This window comes from Aulonocara stuartgranti, assembly GCF_965226115.1.
Source record: "Aulonocara stuartgranti genome assembly, chromosome: 4".
Taxonomy (NCBI): Eukaryota; Metazoa; Chordata; class Actinopteri; order Cichliformes; family Cichlidae; genus Aulonocara; species Aulonocara stuartgranti.
In genome coordinates, this window is record NC_138942.1 from 22001415 (window position 1) to 22024146 (window position 22732).

At 51.5% G+C, this 22732-nt stretch overlaps 1 protein-coding gene across 1 annotated transcript in view; it reads right to left on the reverse strand.

The window, feature by feature from the left end:
* LOC309705666 (uncharacterized protein) overlaps window positions 1-22732 on the reverse strand; it is a gene marked incomplete at both ends in the record, with an annotated part of 39950 nt that overhangs the window by 9673 nt on the left and 7545 nt on the right. Inside the window, 4 exons of the mRNA XM_082531588.1 lie at window positions 20679-21118; window positions 21840-21950; window positions 22080-22247; window positions 22369-22470. Coding sequence (XP_082387714.1) covers window positions 20679-21118; window positions 21840-21950; window positions 22080-22247; window positions 22369-22470 — 821 coding nt within the window. The remainder of the gene's footprint in view (window positions 1-20678; window positions 21119-21839; window positions 21951-22079; window positions 22248-22368; window positions 22471-22732) is intronic.

A 22732-nucleotide genomic window follows, 5' to 3' on the forward strand; every position in this document is an offset into this window, starting at 1 on the left:
GTTGGAGCAGTTGTTGTTGTTGGTTGCACAGCTGTTGTTGTGGTTGGTGCACCTGTTGTCGTTGTTGGAGCCACAGTTGTCGTGGTTGGAGCAGCTGTTGTGTTTGTTGTTGCCACCGTTGTTGTGGTTGGAGCAGCTGTGGTTGTGGTTGGAGCAGCCGTTGTCGTGGTTGGAGCAGCAGTTGTGGTTGTTGATGCCACCGTTGTTGTGGTTGGAACAGCTGTGGTTGTGGTTGGAGCAGATGTTGTCGTTGTTGGAGCAGCTGTTGTGGTTGTTGGTGCCACCATTGTTGTTGTTGGAGCAGCTGTGGTTGTGGTTGGTGCACCTGTTGTCGTTGTTGGAGTAGCAGTTGTTGTGGTTGGAGCAGCTGTTGTCGTGGTTGGAGCAGCTGTTGTTGTGGATGGAGCAGCAGTTGTGGTTGTTGATGCCATCGTTGTTGTGGTTGGAGCAGCTGTCGTTGTGGTTGGAGCAGCTGTAGTTGTGGTTGGTGCACCTGTTGTCGTTGTTGGAGCCACAGTTGTTGTGGTTGGAGCAGCTGTGGTTGTGGTTGGAGGAGCTTTTGTCGTGGGTGGAGCAGCAGTTGTCGTGGTTGAAGCAGCTGTTGTCGTGGTTGGAGCAGCAGTTGTCGTGGTTGGAGCAGCTGTTGTGGTTGTTGTTGCCACCGTTGTTGTGGTTGGAGCAGCTGTGGTTGTGGTTGGAGCAGTAGTTGTGGTTGGTGCACCTGGTGTTGTTGTTGGAGTAGCAGTTGTTGTGGTTGGAGCAGCTGTTGTTGTGGTTGGAGCAGCTGTTGTCGTGGTTGGAGCAGCTGTCGTTGTTGTTGGAGCAGCTGTGGTTGTGGTTGGAGGAGCTTTTGTCGTGGGTGGAGCAGCAGTTGTCGTGGTTGAAGCAGCTGTTGTCGTGGTTGGAGCAGCAGTTGTCGTGGTTGGAGCAGCTGTTGTGGTTGTTGTTGCCACCGTTGTTGTGGTTGGAGCAGCTGTGGTTGTGGTTGGAGCAGTTGTTGTTGTTGGTTGCACAGCTGTTGTTGTGGTTGGAGCAGATGTTGTTGTGGTTGGAGCAGCTGTTGTCGTGGTTGGAGAAGCAGTTGTGGTTGTTGATGCCACCGTTGTGGTTGGAGCAGCTGTCGTTGTAGTTGGAGCAGCTGTGGTTGTGGTTGGTGCACCTGGTGTTGTTGTTGGAGTAGCAGTTGTTGTGGTTAGAGCAGCAGTTGTGGTTGTTGTCGCCACCGTTGTTGTGGTTGAAGCAGCTGTGGTTGTGGTTGGAGCAGCTGTGGTTGTGGTTGGAGCAGCTGTTGTTGTGGTTGGAGCAGCTGTTGTTGTGGTTGGAGCAGCTGTTGTTGTGGTTGGAGCAGCTGTTGTCGTGGTTGGAGCAGCTGTTGTCGTGGATGGAGCAGCAGTTGTGGTTGTTGATGCCACCGTAGTTGTGGTTGGAGCAGCTGTCGTTGTGGTTGGAGCAGCTGTGGTTGTGGTTGGTGCACCTGTTGTCGTTGTTGGAGTAGCAGTTGTTGTGGTTGGAGCAGCCGTTGTCGTGGTTGGAGCAGCAGTTGTGGTTGTTGATGCCACCGTTGTTGTGGTTGGAACAGCTGTGGTTGTGGTTGGAGCAGATGTTGTCGTTGTTGGAGCAGCTGTTGTGGTTGTTGGTGCCACCATTGTTATTGTTGGAGCAGCTGTGGTTGTGGTTGGTGCACCTGTTGTCGTTGTTGGAGTAGCAGTTGTTGTGGTTGGAGCAGCTGTTGTCGTGGTTGGAGCAGCTGTTGTTGTGGATGGAGCAGCAGTTGTGGTTGTTGATGCCATCGTTGTTGTGGTTGGAGCAGCTGTCGTTGTTGTTGGAGCAGCTGTAGTTGTGGTTGGTGCAGCTGTTGTCGTTGTTGGAGCCACAGTTGTCGTGGTTGGAGCAGCTGTTGTGGTTGTTGTTGCCACCGTTGTTGTGGTTGGAGCAGCTGTGGTTGTGGTTGGAGCAGTTGTTGTTGTTGGTTGCACAGCTGTTGTTGTGGTTGGTGCACCTGTTGTCGTTGTTGGAGCCACAGTTGTCGTGGTTGGAGCAGCTGTTGTGTTTGTTGTTGCCACCGTTGTTGTGGTTGGAGCAGCTGTGGTTGTGGTTGGAGCAGCCGTTGTCGTGGTTGGAGCAGCAGTTGTGGTTGTTGATGCCACCGTTGTTGTGGTTGGAACAGCTGTGGTTGTGGTTGGAGCAGATGTTGTCGTTGTTGGAGCAGCTGTTGTGGTTGTTGGTGCCACCATTGTTGTTGTTGGAGCAGCTGTGGTTGTGGTTGGTGCACCTGTTGTCGTTGTTGGAGTAGCAGTTGTTGTGGTTGGAGCAGCTGTTGTCGTGGTTGGAGCAGCTGTTGTTGTGGATGGAGCAGCAGTTGTGGTTGTTGATGCCATCGTTGTTGTGGTTGGAGCAGCTGTCGTTGTGGTTGGAGCAGCTGTAGTTGTGGTTGGTGCACCTGTTGTCGTTGTTGGAGCCACAGTTGTTGTGGTTGGAGCAGCTGTGGTTGTGGTTGGAGGAGCTTTTGTCGTGGGTGGAGCAGCAGTTGTCGTGGTTGAAGCAGCTGTTGTCGTGGTTGGAGCAGCAGTTGTCGTGGTTGGAGCAGCTGTTGTGGTTGTTGTTGCCACCGTTGTTGTGGTTGGAGCAGCTGTGGTTGTGGTTGGAGCAGTAGTTGTGGTTGGTGCACCTGGTGTTGTTGTTGGAGTAGCAGTTGTTGTGGTTGGAGCAGCTGTCGTCGTGGTTGGAGCAGCTGTCGTTGTTGTTGGAACAGCTGTGGTTGTGGTTGGAGCAGATGTTGTCGTTGTTGGAGCAGCTGTTGTGGTTGTTGGTGCCACCATTGTTGTTGTTGGAGCAGCTGTGGTTGTGGTTGGTGCACCTGTTGTCGTTGTTGGAGTAGCAGTTGTTGTGGTTGGAGCAGCTGTTGTCGTGGTTGGAGCAGCTGTTGTTGTGGATGGAGCAGCAGTTGTGGTTGTTGATGCCATCGTTGTTGTGGTTGGAGCAGCTGTCGTTGTTGTTGGAGCAGCTGTAGTTGTTGTCGTTGTTGGAGCCACAGTTGTCGTGGTTGGAGCAGCTGTTGTGGTTGTTGTTGCCACCGTTGTTGTGGTTGGAGCAGCTGTGGTTGTGGTTGGAGCAGTTGTTGTTGTTGGTTGCACAGCTGTTGTTGTGGTTGGTGCACCTGTTGTCGTTGTTGGAGTAGCAGTTGTTGTGGTTAGAGCAGCAGTTGTGGTTGTTGTTGCCACCGTTGTTGTGGTTGAAGCAGCTGTGGTCGTGGTTGGAGAAGCAGTTGTGGTTGTTGATGCCACCGTTGTGGTTGGAGCAGCTGTCGTTGTAGTTGGAGCAGCTGTTGTTGTGGTTGGAGCAGCTGTTGTCGTGGTTGGAGAAGCAGTTGTGGTTGTTGATGCCACCGTTGTGGTTGGAGCAGCTGTCGTTGTAGTTGGAGCAGCTGTTGTTGTGGTTGGAGCAGCTGTTGTCGTGGTTGGAGCAGCTGTCGTCGTGGTTGGAGAAGCAGTTGTGGTTGTTGATGCCACCGTTGTGGTTGGAGCAGCTGTCGTTGTAGTTGGAGCAGCTGTGGTTGTGGTTGGTGCACCTGTTGTCGTTGTTGGAGTAGCAGTTGTTGTGGTTGGAGCAGCTGTGGTTGTGGTTGGAGCAGCTGTGGTTGTGGTTGGAGGAGCTGTTGTCGTGGGTGGAGCAGCTGTTGTTGTGGTTGGAGCAGATGTTGTTGTGGTTGGAGCAGCTGTTGTTGTGGTTGGAGAAGCATTTGTGGTCGTTGATGCCACCGTTGTGGTTGGAGCAGCTGTCGTTGTAGTTGGAGCAGCTGTGGTTTTGGTTGGTGCACCTGTTGTCGTTGTTGGAGTAGCAGTTGTAGTGGTTGGAGCAGCTGTTGTCGTGGTTGGAGCAGCTGTTGTTGTGGATGGAGCAGCAGTTGTGGTTGTTGGTTCCACCGTTGCTGTCGTTGGACCAGCTGTGGTTGGACCAGCTGTGGTTGTGGTTGGAGCAGCTGTTGTCGTTTTTGGAGCAGCAGTTGTGGTTGTTGATGCGACCGTTGTTGTGGTTGGAGCAGCTTTCGTTGTAGTTTGAGCAGTTGTGGTTGTTGGTTCCACCGTTGCTGTCGTTGGAGCAGCTGTGGTTGGAGCAGGTGTTGTCATTGTTGGAGCAGCAGTTGTGGTTGTTGGTGCCACGGTTGTTGTGGTTGGAGCAGATGTTGTTTTGGTTGGTGCTGGAGTGGTTGTGGTTGGAGCAGCCGTTGTCGTGGTTGGAGCAGAAGTTGTGGTTGTTGGTTCCACCGTTGTTGTGGTTGGAGCAGCTGTGGTTGTGGTTGGAGCAGTAGTTGTGGTTGGTGCACCTGGTGTTGTTGTTGGAGTAGCAGTTGTTGTGGTTAGAACAGCAGTTGTGGTTGTTGTTGCCACCGTTGTTGTGGTTGAAGCAGCTGTGGTCGTGGTTGGAGAAGCAGTTGTGGTTGTTGATGCCACCGTTGTGGTTGGAGCAGCTGTCGTTGTAGTTGGAGCAGCTGTTGTTGTGGTTGGAGCAGCTGTTGTCGTGGTTGGAGAAGCAGTTGTGGTTGTTGATGCCACCGTTGTGGTTGGAGCAGCTGTCGTTGTAGTTGTAGTTGTCGTTGTTGGAGCAGCAGTTGTGGCTGTTGATGCCACTGTTGTTGTGGTTGGAGCAGCTGTGGTTGTGGTTGGAGCAGTTGTTGTTGTTGGTTGCACAGCTGTTGTTGTGGTTGGAGCAGCTGTTGTTGTGGTTGGAGCAGCTGTTGTCGTGGTTGGAGCAGCTGTCGTCGTGGTTGGAGCAGCTGTCGTTGTTGTTGGAGCAGCTGTAGTTGTGGTTGGTGCACCTGTTGTCGTTGTTGGAGTAGCAGTTGTTGTGGTTGGAGCAGCTGTGGTTGTGGTTGGAGGAGCTGTTGTCGTGGGTGGAGCAGCAGTTGTCGTGGTTGGAGCAGCTTTTGTCGTGGTTGGAGCAGCTGTTGTCGTGGTTGGAACAGCTGTTGTGGTTGTTGGTGCCACCATTGTTGTTGTTGGAGCAGCTGTGGTTGTGGTTGGTGCACCTGTTGTCGTTGTTGGAGTAGCAGTTGTTGTGGTTGGAGCAGCTGTTGTCGTGGTTGGAGCAGCTGTTGTTGTGGATGGAGCAGCAGTTGTGGTTGTTGATGCCATCGTTGTTGTGGTTGGAGCAGCTGTCGTTGTTGTTGGAGCAGCTGTAGTTGTGGTTGGTGCACCTGTTGTCGTTGTTGGAGCCACAGTTGTCGTGGTTGGAGCAGCTGTTGTGGTTGTTGTTGCCACCGTTGTTGTGGTTGGAGCAGCTGTGGTTGTGGTTGGAGCAGCTGTTGTCGTGGTTGGAGCAGCTGTTGTTGTGGATGGAGCAGCAGTTGTGGTTGTTGATGCCATCGTTGTTGTGGTTGGAGCAGCTGTCGTTGTTGTTGGAGCAGCTGTAGTTGTGGTTGGTGCACCTGTTGTCGTTGTTGGAGCCACAGTTGTCGTGGTTGGAGCAGCTGTTGTGGTTGTTGTTGCCACCGTTGTTGTGGTTGGAGCAGCTGTGGTTGTGGTTGGAGCAGTTGTTGTTGTTGGTTGCACAGCTGTGGTTGTGGTTGGAGCAGCTGTTGTCGTGGTTGGAGCAGCTGTTGTTGTGGATGGAGCAGCGGTTGTGGTTGTTGATGCCACCGTTGTTGTGGTTGGAACAGCTGTGGTTGTGGTTGGAGCAGCTGTCGTTGTAGTTGGAGCAGCTGTTGTTGTGGTTGGTGCACCTGTTGTCGTTGTTGGAGTAGCAGTTGTTGTGGTTGGAGCAGCCGTTGTCGTGGTTGGAGCAGCAGTTGTGGTTGTTGATGCCACCGTTGTTGTGGTTGGAACAGCTGTGGTTGTGGTTGGAGCAGATGTTGTCGTTGTTGGAGCAGCTGTTGTGGTTGTTGGTGCCACCATTGTTATTGTTGGAGCAGCTGTGGTTGTGGTTGGTGCACCTGTTGTCGTTGTTGGAGTAGCAGTTGTTGTGGTTGGAGCAGCTGTTGTCGTGGTTGGAGCAGCTGTTGTTGTGGATGGAGCAGCAGTTGTGGTTGTTGATGCCATCGTTGTTGTGGTTGGAGCAGCTGTCGTTGTTGTTGGAGCAGCTGTAGTTGTGGTTGGTGCAGCTGTTGTCGTTGTTGGAGCCACAGTTGTCGTGGTTGGAGCAGCTGTTGTGGTTGTTGTTGCCACCGTTGTTGTGGTTGGAGCAGCTGTGGTTGTGGTTGGAGCAGTTGTTGTTGTTGGTTGCACAGCTGTTGTTGTGGTTGGTGCACCTGTTGTCGTTGTTGGAGCCACAGTTGTCGTGGTTGGAGCAGCTGTTGTGTTTGTTGTTGCCACCGTTGTTGTGGTTGGAGCAGCTGTGGTTGTGGTTGGAGCAGCCGTTGTCGTGGTTGGAGCAGCAGTTGTGGTTGTTGATGCCACCGTTGTTGTGGTTGGAACAGCTGTGGTTGTGGTTGGAGCAGATGTTGTCGTTGTTGGAGCAGCTGTTGTGGTTGTTGGTGCCACCATTGTTGTTGTTGGAGCAGCTGTGGTTGTGGTTGGTGCACCTGTTGTCGTTGTTGGAGTAGCAGTTGTTGTGGTTGGAGCAGCTGTTGTCGTGGTTGGAGCAGCTGTTGTTGTGGATGGAGCAGCAGTTGTGGTTGTTGATGCCATCGTTGTTGTGGTTGGAGCAGCTGTCGTTGTGGTTGGAGCAGCTGTAGTTGTGGTTGGTGCACCTGTTGTCGTTGTTGGAGCCACAGTTGTTGTGGTTGGAGCAGCTGTGGTTGTGGTTGGAGGAGCTTTTGTCGTGGGTGGAGCAGCAGTTGTCGTGGTTGAAGCAGCTGTTGTCGTGGTTGGAGCAGCAGTTGTCGTGGTTGGAGCAGCTGTTGTGGTTGTTGTTGCCACCGTTGTTGTGGTTGGAGCAGCTGTGGTTGTGGTTGGAGCAGTAGTTGTGGTTGGTGCACCTGGTGTTGTTGTTGGAGTAGCAGTTGTTGTGGTTGGAGCAGCTGTTGTTGTGGTTGGAGCAGCTGTTGTCGTGGTTGGAGCAGCTGTCGTTGTTGTTGGAGCAGCTGTGGTTGTGGTTGGAGGAGCTTTTGTCGTGGGTGGAGCAGCAGTTGTCGTGGTTGAAGCAGCTGTTGTCGTGGTTGGAGCAGCAGTTGTCGTGGTTGGAGCAGCTGTTGTGGTTGTTGTTGCCACCGTTGTTGTGGTTGGAGCAGCTGTGGTTGTGGTTGGAGCAGTTGTTGTTGTTGGTTGCACAGCTGTTGTTGTGGTTGGAGCAGATGTTGTTGTGGTTGGAGCAGCTGTTGTCGTGGTTGGAGAAGCAGTTGTGGTTGTTGATGCCACCGTTGTGGTTGGAGCAGCTGTCGTTGTAGTTGGAGCAGCTGTGGTTGTGGTTGGTGCACCTGGTGTTGTTGTTGGAGTAGCAGTTGTTGTGGTTAGAGCAGCAGTTGTGGTTGTTGTCGCCACCGTTGTTGTGGTTGAAGCAGCTGTGGTTGTGGTTGGAGCAGCTGTGGTTGTGGTTGGAGCAGCTGTTGTTGTGGTTGGAGCAGCTGTTGTTGTGGTTGGAGCAGCTGTTGTTGTGGTTGGAGCAGCTGTTGTCGTGGTTGGAGCAGCTGTTGTCGTGGATGGAGCAGCAGTTGTGGTTGTTGATGCCACCGTAGTTGTGGTTGGAGCAGCTGTCGTTGTGGTTGGAGCAGCTGTGGTTGTGGTTGGTGCACCTGTTGTCGTTGTTGGAGTAGCAGTTGTTGTGGTTGGAGCAGCCGTTGTCGTGGTTGGAGCAGCAGTTGTGGTTGTTGATGCCACCGTTGTTGTGGTTGGAACAGCTGTGGTTGTGGTTGGAGCAGATGTTGTCGTTGTTGGAGCAGCTGTTGTGGTTGTTGGTGCCACCATTGTTATTGTTGGAGCAGCTGTGGTTGTGGTTGGTGCACCTGTTGTCGTTGTTGGAGTAGCAGTTGTTGTGGTTGGAGCAGCTGTTGTCGTGGTTGGAGCAGCTGTTGTTGTGGATGGAGCAGCAGTTGTGGTTGTTGATGCCATCGTTGTTGTGGTTGGAGCAGCTGTCGTTGTTGTTGGAGCAGCTGTAGTTGTGGTTGGTGCAGCTGTTGTCGTTGTTGGAGCCACAGTTGTCGTGGTTGGAGCAGCTGTTGTGGTTGTTGTTGCCACCGTTGTTGTGGTTGGAGCAGCTGTGGTTGTGGTTGGAGCAGTTGTTGTTGTTGGTTGCACAGCTGTTGTTGTGGTTGGTGCACCTGTTGTCGTTGTTGGAGCCACAGTTGTCGTGGTTGGAGCAGCTGTTGTGTTTGTTGTTGCCACCGTTGTTGTGGTTGGAGCAGCTGTGGTTGTGGTTGGAGCAGCCGTTGTCGTGGTTGGAGCAGCAGTTGTGGTTGTTGATGCCACCGTTGTTGTGGTTGGAACAGCTGTGGTTGTGGTTGGAGCAGATGTTGTCGTTGTTGGAGCAGCTGTTGTGGTTGTTGGTGCCACCATTGTTGTTGTTGGAGCAGCTGTGGTTGTGGTTGGTGCACCTGTTGTCGTTGTTGGAGTAGCAGTTGTTGTGGTTGGAGCAGCTGTTGTCGTGGTTGGAGCAGCTGTTGTTGTGGATGGAGCAGCAGTTGTGGTTGTTGATGCCATCGTTGTTGTGGTTGGAGCAGCTGTCGTTGTGGTTGGAGCAGCTGTAGTTGTGGTTGGTGCACCTGTTGTCGTTGTTGGAGCCACAGTTGTTGTGGTTGGAGCAGCTGTGGTTGTGGTTGGAGGAGCTTTTGTCGTGGGTGGAGCAGCAGTTGTCGTGGTTGAAGCAGCTGTTGTCGTGGTTGGAGCAGCAGTTGTCGTGGTTGGAGCAGCTGTTGTGGTTGTTGTTGCCACCGTTGTTGTGGTTGGAGCAGCTGTGGTTGTGGTTGGAGCAGTAGTTGTGGTTGGTGCACCTGGTGTTGTTGTTGGAGTAGCAGTTGTTGTGGTTGGAGCAGCTGTCGTCGTGGTTGGAGCAGCTGTCGTTGTTGTTGGAACAGCTGTGGTTGTGGTTGGAGCAGATGTTGTCGTTGTTGGAGCAGCTGTTGTGGTTGTTGGTGCCACCATTGTTGTTGTTGGAGCAGCTGTGGTTGTGGTTGGTGCACCTGTTGTCGTTGTTGGAGTAGCAGTTGTTGTGGTTGGAGCAGCTGTTGTCGTGGTTGGAGCAGCTGTTGTTGTGGATGGAGCAGCAGTTGTGGTTGTTGATGCCATCGTTGTTGTGGTTGGAGCAGCTGTCGTTGTTGTTGGAGCAGCTGTAGTTGTTGTCGTTGTTGGAGCCACAGTTGTCGTGGTTGGAGCAGCTGTTGTGGTTGTTGTTGCCACCGTTGTTGTGGTTGGAGCAGCTGTGGTTGTGGTTGGAGCAGTTGTTGTTGTTGGTTGCACAGCTGTTGTTGTGGTTGGTGCACCTGTTGTCGTTGTTGGAGTAGCAGTTGTTGTGGTTAGAGCAGCAGTTGTGGTTGTTGTTGCCACCGTTGTTGTGGTTGAAGCAGCTGTGGTCGTGGTTGGAGAAGCAGTTGTGGTTGTTGATGCCACCGTTGTGGTTGGAGCAGCTGTCGTTGTAGTTGGAGCAGCTGTTGTTGTGGTTGGAGCAGCTGTTGTCGTGGTTGGAGAAGCAGTTGTGGTTGTTGATGCCACCGTTGTGGTTGGAGCAGCTGTCGTTGTAGTTGGAGCAGCTGTTGTTGTGGTTGGAGCAGCTGTTGTCGTGGTTGGAGCAGCTGTCGTCGTGGTTGGAGAAGCAGTTGTGGTTGTTGATGCCACCGTTGTGGTTGGAGCAGCTGTCGTTGTAGTTGGAGCAGCTGTGGTTGTGGTTGGTGCACCTGTTGTCGTTGTTGGAGTAGCAGTTGTTGTGGTTGGAGCAGCTGTGGTTGTGGTTGGAGCAGCTGTGGTTGTGGTTGGAGGAGCTGTTGTCGTGGGTGGAGCAGCTGTTGTTGTGGTTGGAGCAGATGTTGTTGTGGTTGGAGCAGCTGTTGTTGTGGTTGGAGAAGCATTTGTGGTCGTTGATGCCACCGTTGTGGTTGGAGCAGCTGTCGTTGTAGTTGGAGCAGCTGTGGTTTTGGTTGGTGCACCTGTTGTCGTTGTTGGAGTAGCAGTTGTAGTGGTTGGAGCAGCTGTTGTCGTGGTTGGAGCAGCTGTTGTTGTGGATGGAGCAGCAGTTGTGGTTGTTGGTTCCACCGTTGCTGTCGTTGGACCAGCTGTGGTTGGACCAGCTGTGGTTGTGGTTGGAGCAGCTGTTGTCGTTTTTGGAGCAGCAGTTGTGGTTGTTGATGCGACCGTTGTTGTGGTTGGAGCAGCTTTCGTTGTAGTTTGAGCAGTTGTGGTTGTTGGTTCCACCGTTGCTGTCGTTGGAGCAGCTGTGGTTGGAGCAGGTGTTGTCATTGTTGGAGCAGCAGTTGTGGTTGTTGGTGCCACGGTTGTTGTGGTTGGAGCAGATGTTGTTTTGGTTGGTGCTGGAGTGGTTGTGGTTGGAGCAGCCGTTGTCGTGGTTGGAGCAGAAGTTGTGGTTGTTGGTTCCACCGTTGTTGTGGTTGGAGCAGCTGTGGTTGTGGTTGGAGCAGTAGTTGTGGTTGGTGCACCTGGTGTTGTTGTTGGAGTAGCAGTTGTTGTGGTTAGAACAGCAGTTGTGGTTGTTGTTGCCACCGTTGTTGTGGTTGAAGCAGCTGTGGTCGTGGTTGGAGAAGCAGTTGTGGTTGTTGATGCCACCGTTGTGGTTGGAGCAGCTGTCGTTGTAGTTGGAGCAGCTGTTGTTGTGGTTGGAGCAGCTGTTGTCGTGGTTGGAGAAGCAGTTGTGGTTGTTGATGCCACCGTTGTGGTTGGAGCAGCTGTCGTTGTAGTTGTAGTTGTCGTTGTTGGAGCAGCAGTTGTGGCTGTTGATGCCACTGTTGTTGTGGTTGGAGCAGCTGTGGTTGTGGTTGGAGCAGTTGTTGTTGTTGGTTGCACAGCTGTTGTTGTGGTTGGAGCAGCTGTTGTTGTGGTTGGAGCAGCTGTTGTCGTGGTTGGAGCAGCTGTCGTCGTGGTTGGAGCAGCTGTCGTTGTTGTTGGAGCAGCTGTAGTTGTGGTTGGTGCACCTGTTGTCGTTGTTGGAGTAGCAGTTGTTGTGGTTGGAGCAGCTGTGGTTGTGGTTGGAGGAGCTGTTGTCGTGGGTGGAGCAGCAGTTGTCGTGGTTGGAGCAGCTTTTGTCGTGGTTGGAGCAGCTGTTGTCGTGGTTGGAACAGCTGTTGTGGTTGTTGGTGCCACCATTGTTGTTGTTGGAGCAGCTGTGGTTGTGGTTGGTGCACCTGTTGTCGTTGTTGGAGTAGCAGTTGTTGTGGTTGGAGCAGCTGTTGTCGTGGTTGGAGCAGCTGTTGTTGTGGATGGAGCAGCAGTTGTGGTTGTTGATGCCATCGTTGTTGTGGTTGGAGCAGCTGTCGTTGTTGTTGGAGCAGCTGTAGTTGTGGTTGGTGCACCTGTTGTCGTTGTTGGAGCCACAGTTGTCGTGGTTGGAGCAGCTGTTGTGGTTGTTGTTGCCACCGTTGTTGTGGTTGGAGCAGCTGTGGTTGTGGTTGGAGCAGCTGTTGTCGTGGTTGGAGCAGCTGTTGTTGTGGATGGAGCAGCAGTTGTGGTTGTTGATGCCATCGTTGTTGTGGTTGGAGCAGCTGTCGTTGTTGTTGGAGCAGCTGTAGTTGTGGTTGGTGCACCTGTTGTCGTTGTTGGAGCCACAGTTGTCGTGGTTGGAGCAGCTGTTGTGGTTGTTGTTGCCACCGTTGTTGTGGTTGGAGCAGCTGTGGTTGTGGTTGGAGCAGTTGTTGTTGTTGGTTGCACAGCTGTGGTTGTGGTTGGAGCAGCTGTTGTCGTGGTTGGAGCAGCTGTTGTTGTGGATGGAGCAGCGGTTGTGGTTGTTGATGCCACCGTTGTTGTGGTTGGAACAGCTGTGGTTGTGGTTGGAGCAGATGTTGTCGTTGTTGGAGCAGCTGTTGTGGTTGTTGGTGCCACCATTGTTGTTGTTGGAGCAGCTGTGGTTGTGGTTGGTGCACCTGTTGTCGTTGTTGGAGTAGCAGTTGTTGTGGTTGGAGCAGCTGTTGTCGTGGTTGGAGCAGCTGTCGTTGTAGTTGGAGCAGCTGTTGTTGTGGTTGGAGCAGCTGTTGTCGTGGTTGGAGAAGCAGTTGTGGTTGTTGATGCCACCGTTGTGGTTGGAACAGCTGTGGTTGTGGTTGGAGCAGATGTTGTCGTTGTTGGAGCAGCTGTTGTGGTTGTTGGTGCCACCATTGTTGTTGTTGGAGCAGCTGTGGTTGTGGTTGGTGCACCTGTTGTCGTTGTTGGAGTAGCAGTTGTTGTGGTTGGAGCAGCTGTTGTCGTGGTTGGAGCAGCTGTCGTTGTAGTTGGAGCAGCTGTTGTTGTGGTTGGAGCAGCTGTTGTCGTTGTTGGAGCAGCAGTTGTGGCTGTTGATGCCACTGTTGTTGTGGTTGGAGCAGCTGTGGTTGTGGTTGGAGCAGTTGTTGTTGTTGGTTTCACAGCTGTTGTTGTGGTTGGAGCAGCTGTTGTCGTGGTTGGAGCAGCTGTCGTCGTGGTTGGAGCAGCTGTCGTTGTTGTTGGAGCAGCTGTAGTTGTGGTTGGTGCACCTGTTGTCGTTGTTGGAGTAGCAGTTGTTGTGGTTGGAGCAGCTGTGGTTGTGGTTGGAGGAGCTGTTGTCGTGGGTGGAGCAGCAGTTGTCGTGGTTGGAGCAGCTTTTGTCGTGGTTGGAGCAGCTGTTGTCGTGGTTGGAGCAGCTGTTGTGGTTGTTGGTGCCACCATTGTTGTTGTTGGAGCAGCTGTGGTAGTGGTTGGTGCACCTGTTGTCGTTGTTGGAGTAGCAGTTGTTGTGGTTGGAGCAGCTGTTGTCGTGGTTGGAGCAGCTGTTGTTGTGGATGGAGCAGCAGTTGTGGTTGTTGATGCCATCGTTGTTGTGGTTGGAGCAGATGTTGTCGTTGTTGGAGCAGCTGTAGTTGTGGTTGGTGCAGCTGTTGTCGTTGTTGGAGCCACAGTTGTCGTGGTTGGAGCAGCTGTTGTGGTTGTTGTTGCCACCGTTGTTGTGGTTGGAGCAGCTGTGGTTGTGGTTGGAGCAGCTGTTGTCGTGGTTGGAGCAGCTGTTGTTGTGGATGGAGCAGCAGTTGTGGTTGTTGATGCCATCGTTGTTGTGGTTGGAGCAGCTGTCGTTGTTGTTGGAGCAGCTGTAGTTGTGGTTGGTGCACCTGTTGTCGTTGTTGGAGCCACAGTTGTCGTGGTTGGAGCAGCTGTTGTGGTTGTTGTTGCCACCGTTGTTGTGGTTGGAGCAGCTGTGGTTGTGGTTGGAGCAGTTGTTGTTGTTGGTTGCACAGCTGTTGTTGTGGTTGGTGCACCTGTTGTCGTTGTTGGAGCCACAGTTGTCGTGGTTGGAGCAGCTGTTGTGGTTGTTGTTGCCACCGTTGTTTTTGTTGGAGCAGCTGTGGTTGTGGTTGGAGCAGCCGTTGTCGTGGTTGGAGCAGCAGTTGTGGTTGTTGATGCCACCGTTGTTGTGGTTGGAACAGCTGTGGTTGGAGCAGATGTTGTCGTTGTTGGAGCAGCTGTGGTTGTGGTTGGTGCACCTGTTGTCGTTGTTGGAGTAGCAGTTGTTGTGGTTGGAGCAGCTGTTGTCGTGGTTGGAGCAGCTGTTGTTGTGGATGGAGTAGCAGTTGTGGTTGTTGATGCCATCGTTGTTGTGGTTGGAGCAGCTGTCGTTGTTGTTGGAGCAGCTGTAGTTGTGGTTGGTGCACCTGTTGTCGTTGTTGGAGCCACAGTTGTTGTGGTTGGAGCAGCTGTGGTTGTGGTTGGAGGAGCTTTTGTCGTGGGTGGAGCAGCAGTTGTCGTGGTTGAAGCAGCTGTTGTCGTGGTTGGAGCAGCAGTTGTCGTGGTTGGAGCAGCTGTTGTGGTTGTTGTTGCCACCGTTGTTGTGGTTGGAGCAGCTGTGGTTGTGGTTGGAGCAGTAGTTGTGGTTGGTGCACCTGGTGTTGTTGTTGGAGTAGCAGTTGTTGTGGTTAGAGCAGCAGTTGTGGTTGTTGGTTCCACCGTTGCTGTCGTTGGAGCAGCTGTTGTGGTTTGAGCAGCTGTGGTTGTGGTTAGAGCAGCAGTTGTGGTTGTTGTTGCCACCGTTGTTGTGGTTGAAGCAGCTGTGGTTGTGGTTGGAGCAGCTGTTGTCGTGGTTGGAGCAGCTGTTGTTGTGGTTGGAGCAGCTGTGGTTGTGGTTGGAGCAGCTGTTGTCGTGGTTGGAGCAGCTGTTGTCGTGGATGGAGCAGCAGTTGTGGTTGTTGATGCCACCGTAGTTGTGGTTGGAGCAGCTGTCGTTGTGGTTGGAGCAGCTGTGGTTGTGGTTGGTGCACCTGTTGTCGTTGTTGGAGTAGCAGTTGTTGTGGTTGGAGCAGCCGTTGACGTGGTTGGAGCAGCAGTTGTGGTTGTAGATGCCACCGTTGTTGTGGTTGGAGCAGATGTTGTCGTTGTTGGAGCAGCTGTTGTGGTTGTTGGTGCCACCATTGTTGTTGTTGGAGCAGCTGTGGTTGTGGTTGGTGCACCTGTTGTCGTTGTTGGAGTAGCAGTTGTTGTGGTTGGAGCAGCTGTTGTCGTGGTTGGAGCAGCTGTCGTTGTAGTTGGAGCAGCTGTTGTTGTGGTTGGAGCAGCTGTTGTCGTGGTTGGAGCAGCTGTCGTCGTGGTTGGAGCAGCTGTCGTTGTTGTTGGAGCAGCTGTAGTTGTGGTTGGTGCACCTGTTGTCGTTGTTGGAGTAGCAGTTGTTGTGGTTGGAGCAGCTGTGGTTGTGGTTGGAGGAGCTGTTGTCGTGGGTGGAGCAGCAGTTGTGGTTGTTGGTGCCACCATTGTTGTTGTTGGAGCAGCTGTGGTTGTGGTTGGTGCACCTGTTGTCGTTGTTGGAGTAGCAGTTGTTGTGGTTGGAGCAGCTGTTGTCGTGGTTGGAGCAGCTGTTGTTGTGGATGGAGCAGCAGTTGTGGTTGTTGATGCCATCGTTGTTGTGGTTGGAGCAGCTGTCGTTGTTGTTGGAGCAGCTGTAGTTGTGGTTGGTGCACCTGTTGTCGTTGTTGGAGCCACAGTTGTCGTGGTTGGAGCAGCTGTTGTGGTTGTTGTTGCCACCGTTGTTGTGGTTGGAGCAGCTGTGGTTGTGGTTGGAGCAGCTGTTGTCGTTGTTGGAGCAGCTGTTGTTGTGGATGGAGCAGCAGTTGTGGTTGTTGATGCCATCGTTGTTGTGGTTGGAGCAGCTGTCGTTGTTGTTGGAGCAGCTGTAGTTGTGGTTGGTGCACCTGTTGTCGTTGTTGGAGCCACAGTTGTCGTGGTTGGAGCAGCTGTTGTGGTTGTTGTTGCCACCGTTGTTGTGGTTGGAGCAGCTGTGGTTGTGGTTGGAGCAGTTGTTGTTGTTGGTTGCACAGCTGTGGTTGTGGTTGGAGCAGCTGTTGTCGTGGTTAGAGCAGCTGTTGTTGTGGATGGAGCAGCGGTTGTGGTTGTTGATGCCACCGTTGTTGTGGTTGGAACAGCTGTGGTTGTGGTTGGAGCAGATGTTGTCGTTGTTGGAGCAGCTGTTGTGGTTGTTGGTGCCACCATTGTTGTTGTTGGAGCAGCTGTGGTTGTGGTTGGTGCACCTGTTGTCGTTGTTGGAGTAGCAGTTGTTGTGGTTGGAGCAGCTGTTGTCGTGGTTGGAGCAGCTGTCGTTGTAGTTGGAGCAGCTGTTGTTGTGGTTGGAGCAGCTGTTGTCGTGGTTGGAGAAGCAGTTGTGGTTGTTGATGCCACCGTTGTGGTTGGAGCAGCTGTCGTTGTAGTTGTAGTTGTCGTTGTTGGAGCAGCAGTTGTGGCTGTTGATGCCACTGTTGTTGTGGTTGGAGCAGCTGTGGTTGTGGTTGGAGCAGTTGTTGTTGTTGGTTGCACAGCTGTTGTTGTGGTTGGAGCAGCTGTGGTTGTGGTTGGTGCACCTGTTGTCGTTGTTGGAGTAGCAGTTGTTGTGGTTGGAGCAGCTGTTGTCGTGGTTGGAGCAGCTGTTGTTGTGGATGGAGCAGCAGTTGTGGTTGTTGATGCCATCGTTGTTGTGGTTGGAGCAGCTGTCGTTGTTGTTGGAGCAGCTGTAGTTGTGGTTGGTGCACCTGTTGTCGTTGTTGGAGCCACAGTTGTCGTGGTTGGAGCAGCTGTTGTGGTTGTTGTTGCCACCGTTGTTGTGGTTGGAGCAGCTGTGGTTGTGGTTGGAGCAGCTGTGGTTGTGGTTGGAGCAGCTGTTGTCGTGGTTGGAGCAGCTGTAGTTGTGGTTGGTGCACCTGTTGTCGTTGTTGGAGCCACAGTTGTCGTGGTTGGAGCAGCTGTTGTGGTTGTTGTTGCCACCGTTGTTGTGGTTGGAGCAGCTGTGGTTGTGGTTGGAGCAGCTGTTGTCGTGGTTGGAGCAGCTGTTGTTGTGGATGGAGCAGCAGTTGTGGTTGTTGATGCCATCGTTGTTGTGGTTGGAGCAGCTGTCGTTGTTGTTGGAGCAGCTGTAGTTGTGGTTGGTGCACCTGTTGTCGTTGTTGGAGCCACAGTTGTCGTGGTTGGAGCAGCTGTTGTGGTTGTTGTTGCCACCGTTGTTGTGGTTGGAGCAGCTGTGGTTGTGGTTGGAGCAGTTGTTGTTGTTGGTTGCACAGCTGTTGTTGTTGTTGGTGCACCTGTTGTCGTTGTTGGAGCCACAGTTGTCGTGGTTGGAGCAGCTGTTGTGGTTGTTGTTGCCACCGTTGTTGTGGTTGGAGCAGCTGTGGTTGTGGTTGGAGCAGCCGTTGTCGTGGTTGGAGCAGCAGTTGTGGTTGTTGATGCCACCGTTGTTGTGGTTGGAACAGCTGTGGTTGTGGTTGGAGCAGATGTTGTCGTTGTTGGAGCAGCTGTTGTGGTTGTTGGTGCCACCATTGTTGTTGTTGGAGCAGCTGTGGTTGTGGTTGGTGCACCTGTTGTCGTTGTTGGAGTAGCAGTTGTTGTGGTTGGAGCAGGTGTTGTCGTGGTTGGAGCAGCTGTCGTTGTAGTTGGAGCAGCTGTTGTTGTGGTTGGAGCAGCTGTTGTCGTGGTTGGAGAAGCAGTTGTGGTTGTTGATGCCACCGTTGTGGTTGGAGCAGCTGTCGTTGTAGTTGTAGTTGTCGTTGTTGGAGCAGCAGTTGTGGCTGTTGATGCCACTGTTGTTGTGGTTGGAGCAGCTGTGGTTGTGGTTGGAGCAGTTGTTGTTGTTGGTTGCACAGCTGTTGTTGTGGTTGGAGCAGCTGTTGTCGTGGTTGGAGCAGCTGTCGTCGTGGTTGGAGCAGCTGTCGTTGTTGTTGGAGCAGCTGTAGTTGTGGTTGGTGCACCTGTTGTCGTTGTTGGAGTAGCAGTTGTTGTGGTTGGAGCAGCTGTGGTTGTGGTTGGAGGAGCTGTTGTCGTGGGTGGAGCAGCAGTTGTCGTGGTTGGAGCAGCTTTTGTCGTGGTTGGAGCAGCTGTTGTCGTGGTTGGAGCAGCTGTTGTGGTTGTTGGTGCCACCATTGTTGTTGTTGGAGCAGCTGTGGTAGTGGTTGGTGCACCTGTTGTCGTTGTTGGAGTAGCAGTTGTTGTGGTTGGAGCAGCTGTTGTCGTGGTTGGAGCAGCTGTTGTTGTGGATGGAGCAGCAGTTGTGGTTGTTGATGCCATCGTTGTTGTGGTTGGAGCAGATGTTGTCGTTGTTGGAGCAGCTGTAGTTGTGGTTGGTGCAGCTGTTGTCGTTGTTGGAGCCACAGTTGTCGTGGTTGGAGCAGCTGTTGTGGTTGTTGTTGCCACCGTTGTTGTGGTTGGAGCAGCTGTGGTTGTGGTTGGAGCAGCTGTTGTCGTGGTTGGAGCAGCTGTTGTTGTGGATGGAGCAGCAGTTGTGGTTGTTGATGCCATCGTTGTTGTGGTTGGAGCAGCTGTCGTTGTTGTTGGAGCAGCTGTAGTTGTGGTTGGTGCACCTGTTGTCGTTGTTGGAGACACAGTTGTCGTGGTTGGAGCAGCTGTTGTGGTTGTTGTTGCCACCGTTGTTGTGGTTGGAGCAGCTGTGGTTGTGGTTGGAGCAGCCGTTGTCGTGGTTGGAGCAGCAGTTGTGGTTGTTGATGCCACCGTTGTTGTGGTTGGAACAGCTGTGGTTGTGGTTGGAGCAGATGTTGTCGTTGTTGGAGCAGCTGTTGTGGTTGTTGGTGCCACCATTGTTGTTGTTGGAGCAGCTGTGGTTGTGGTTGGTGCACCTGTTGTCGTTGTTGGAGTAACAGTTGTTGTGGTTGGAGCAGCTGTTGTCGTGGTTGGAGCAGCTGTTGTTGTGGATGGAGCAGCAGTTGTGGTTGTTGATGCCATCGTTGTTGTGGTTGGAGCAGCTGTCGTTGTTGTTGGAGCAGCTGTAGTTGTGGTTGGTGCACCTGTTGTCGTTGTTGGAGCCACAGTTGTTGTGGTTGGAGCAGCTGTGGTTGTGGTTGGAGGAGCTTTTGTCGTGGGTGGAGCAGCAGTTGTCGTGGTTGAAGCAGCTGTTGTCGTGGTTGGAGCAGCAGTTGTCGTGGTTGGAGCAGCAGTTGTGGTTGTTGTTGCCACCGTTGTTGTGGTTGGAGCAGCTGTGGTTGTGGTTGGAGCAGTAGTTGTGGTTGGTGCACCTGGTGTTGTTGTTGGAGTAGCAGTTGTTGTGGTTAGAGCAGCAGTTGTGGTTGTTGTTGCCACCGTTGTTGTGGTTGAAGCAGCTGTGGTCGTGGTTGGAGAAGCAGTTGTGGTTGTTGATGCCACCGTTGTGGTTGGAGCAGCTGTCGTTGTAGTTGGAGCAGCTGTTGTTGTGGTTGGAGCAGCTGTTGTCGTGGTTGGAGAAGCAGTTGTGGTTGTTGATGCCACCGTTGTGGTTGGAGCAGCTGTCGTTGTAGTTGGAGCAGCTGTTGTTGTGGTTGGAGCAGCTGTCGTTGTGGTTGGAGCAGCTGTGGTTGTGGTTGGAGCAGCTGTTGTCGTGGTTGGAGCAGCTGTTGTCGTGGATGGAGCAGCAGTTGTGGTTGTTGATGCCACCGTAGTTGTGGTTGGAGCAGCTGTGGTTGTGGTTGGTGCACCTGTTGTCGTTGTTGGAGTAGCAGTTGTTGTGGTTGGAGCAGCCGTTGTCGTGGTTGGAGCAGCTGTTGTGGTTGTTGATGCCACCGTTGTTGTGGTTGGAACAGCTGTGGTTGTGGTTGGAGCAGATGTTGTCGTTGTTGGAGCAGCTGTTGTGGTTGTTGGTGCCACCATTGTTGTTGTTGGAGCAGCTGTGGTTGTGGTTGGTGCACCTGTTGTCGTTGTTGGAGTAGCAGTTGTTGTGGTTGGAGCAGCTGTTGTCGTGGTTGGAGCAGCTGTTGTTGTGGATGGAGCAGCAGTTGTGGTTGTTGATGCCATCGTTGTTGTGGTTGGAGCAGCTGTCGTTGTTGTTGGAGCAGCTGTAGTTGTGGTTGGTGCACCTGTTGTCGTTGTTGGAGCCACAGTTGTTGTGGTTGGAGCAGCTGTGGTTGTGGTTGGAGGAGCTTTTGTCGTGGGTGGAGCAGCAGTTGTCGTGGTTGAAGCAGCTGTTGTCGTGGTTGGAGCAGCAGTTGTCGTGGTTGGAGCAGCTGTTGTGGTTGTTGTTGCCACCGTTGTTGTGGTAGGAGCAGCTGTGGTTGTGGTTGGAGCAGTAGTTGTGGTTGGTGCACCTGGTGTTGTTGTTGGAGTAGCAGTTGTTGTGGTTAGAGCAGCAGTTGTGGTTGTTGGTTCCACCGTTGCTGTCGTTGGAGCAGCTGTTGTGGTTTGAGCAGCTGTGGTTGTGGTTAGAGCAGCAGTTGTGGTTGTTGTTGCCACCGTTGTTGTGGTTGAAGCAGCTGTGGTTGTGGTTGGAGCAGCTGTTGTCGTGGTTGGAGCAGCTGTTGTTGTGGTTGGAGCAGCTGTGGTTGTGGTTGGAGCAGCTGTTGTCGTGGTTGGAGCAGCTGTTGTCGTGGATGGAGCAGCAGTTGTGGTTGTTGATGCCACCGTAGTTGTGGTTGGAGCAGCTGTCGTTGTGGTTGGAGCAGCTGTGGTTGTGGTTGGTGCACCTGTTGTCGTTGTTGGAGTAGCAGTTGTTGTGGTTGGAGCAGCCGTTGACGTGGTTGGAGCAGCAGTTGTGGTTGTTGATGCCACCGTTGTTGTGGTTGGAACAGCTGTGGTTGTGGTTGGAGCAGATGTTGTCGTTGTTGGAGCAGCTGTTGTGGTTGTTGGTGCCACCATTGTTGTTGTTGGAGCAGCTGTGGTTGTGGTTGGTGCACCTGTTGTCGTTGTTGGAGTAGCAGTTGTTGTGGTTGGAGCAGCTGTTGTCGTGGTTGGAGCAGCTGTTGTTGTTGTTGGAGCAGCTGTTGTTGCTGGTGGTGCAACTGTTGTTGTGGTGGGAGCAGCTGTGGTTGTGGTTGGTGCACATGTTGTCGTTTTTGGAGTAGCAGTTGTTGTGGTTGGAGCAGCTGTTGTCGTGGTTGGAGCAGCAGTTGTGGTTGTTGATGCCACTGTTGTTGTGGTTGGAGCAGCTGTGGTTGTGGTTGGTGCACCTGGTGTTGTTGTTGGAGCAGCAGTTGTTGTGGTTGGTTCCACCGTTGCTGTCGTTGGAGCAGCTGTGGTTTGAGCAGCTGTGGTTGTGGTTGGAGCAGCAGTTGTGGCTGTTGATGCCACTGTTGTTGTGGTTGGAGCAGCTGTGGTTGTGGTTGGAGCAGTCGTTGTTTTTGGTTGCACAGCTGTTGTTGTGGTTGGAGCAGCTGTTGTTGTGGTTTGAGCAGCAGTTGTCGTGGTTGGAGCAGCTGTTGTCGTGGTTGGAGCAGCAGTTGTCGTGGTTGGAGCAGCTGTTGTGGTTGTTGGAGCAGCAGTTGTGGTTGTTGGTGCCACCGTTGTTGTGGTTGGTGCTGCAGTGGTTATGGTTGGAGCAGCGGTGGTTGTGGTTGGAGCAGCTGTTGTTGTTGTTGGTGCAGCTGTTGTCGTTGTTGGAGCAGCAGACGTTGTTGTTGGAGCAGCTGTGGTGGTGGTTGGTGCCACAGTGGTTGTAGTTGGAGCGGCTGTTGTTGTTGTTGGAGCAGCTGTGGTTGTGGTTGGTGCTGCAGTTGTTGTGGGTAAAGTACAGGTTGGTCCACTTTTTATGGTACCAACACTCTGCATGAAAGGTAGAGAACCCAGGCTTGAAGCAACTGCACACAGGGTGCTGGATGCACAGCCGTAAGCTGGAAAATCATTGGTGCCATCGTTCACTGTAGATGAAAAATCCCAGTTTCAACAATTTCACATATTTTTAGACATACATGACTGTGTAGTAGCCTTTGAAAATCAAGACATACTTATATAAAATTATAATATTAATGGGTATAAGTTCGAAAAGTTTTCGAGGCATCATTTCAGTCAGTTGTTTGGTGACTGTCAAATTTAAGTTATTGAAAACATGTACTCACAATGTCAGAACCCAAATGGATTTCCTTTTAATGAACAGTGTTCCTACACTCGGTGTTCTATTATCACATATGTTTTTTTTCCATTTAAAGCAGGTAACTGATTTTTCCATCATCATGAAATCAAAGTGCTCCTCTTGATGTTTTCATGTGTATTTTCTTTACTTTGCTCTTTTTTTGATGGACATTTATCTCTTTGTTTTCAGCTCTTGTTTTATACAAATGATTAGTCATGACAATAACTGACAGATTAATCACTACCTCCATGCTTCAAATATTTCGGGAATACTTCTTAACTAATATATTTATGTGTTGTGGAAAAATATGTATCATTTCCTACACTGATTATCAAATCTTCATCTTTAACGATTTAAAGTACAAAATCACATTCATTACAAATACGGATAAAATGCTTGGTTATGTTTTTCCTGACTGATTGAAAAAAAAGAATGTTTGTTGAATTTATTTTATGCAAAAACCAAATTTAAAGATGCTTTTTGTTAAAGTATGCATGATGAAGACTCACTCATTGATTGAAAGCATTGGTCCTGCACTCCCTGACATTGCAATGGTGTGTTGCACTGAGAGGTGGAACAAGAGTTACATAGTAGGCCGTTACTTGACTGAGGAGTAGGGGCTGAAACAGAAAAGAACATAATTTCACTTTAGAACAGAATATTTCAGCAGATATAAGATTATTGTTTCTTATCCTTTTCTGTCATGTCTGTTCGGTTATGTGTCTTTAACTTAACTGATTTCTACTTACCAGCCAGAGTTGCTGAGTTGCAGTTATCCGTGTTGCAGCACGTGGCAGATGCAAGAGCACTTTGAACACCCAGGTCAACTGAAAATGTCTGAGAGCCCGTAGTTGGACACAGGGAGGAAGATGCACATGCCTTGTAGATTTGTGTTGCGGTAGTTCCAGATGAGGTAGCTGCAAAGTAATTTTAATATTTTTAATGATGAATTTTATTAATGTTGATGGAAAGCACACATAGCTTCACAGGTATTTGAAATTTACTGAACTGTATGAAATAATATGAAGAAAAGATTACCTAAAATAGTAGCTGTAACACACATGGTCTCTGAAGAACATGTTTTTGCTACTGTGGTTGAACACGTCTGATCTGTGCAGGTTTGACACTGAAGGGCTCCAGCTGCAATCAGGAGAGAAACAATGAAAGGACTGAAGTTAAAATGAAAGATTACAGGTTTTTAAATAACCCACTATACTAGTATTATTAAAGAGTCTTTATCTCTTCTATTTTTTAAGCTGTTGCACAGATTGATGAAATGCTGTTAATCCCTTTAACATCTGTATAAATATATTTTTTAATAAAGTGACATGAAACACTACATTAGTGTTTAGTTAAGGTTAATGAAATAAGGATCATTTAAATCATGGAGGCCTGCTCCAAC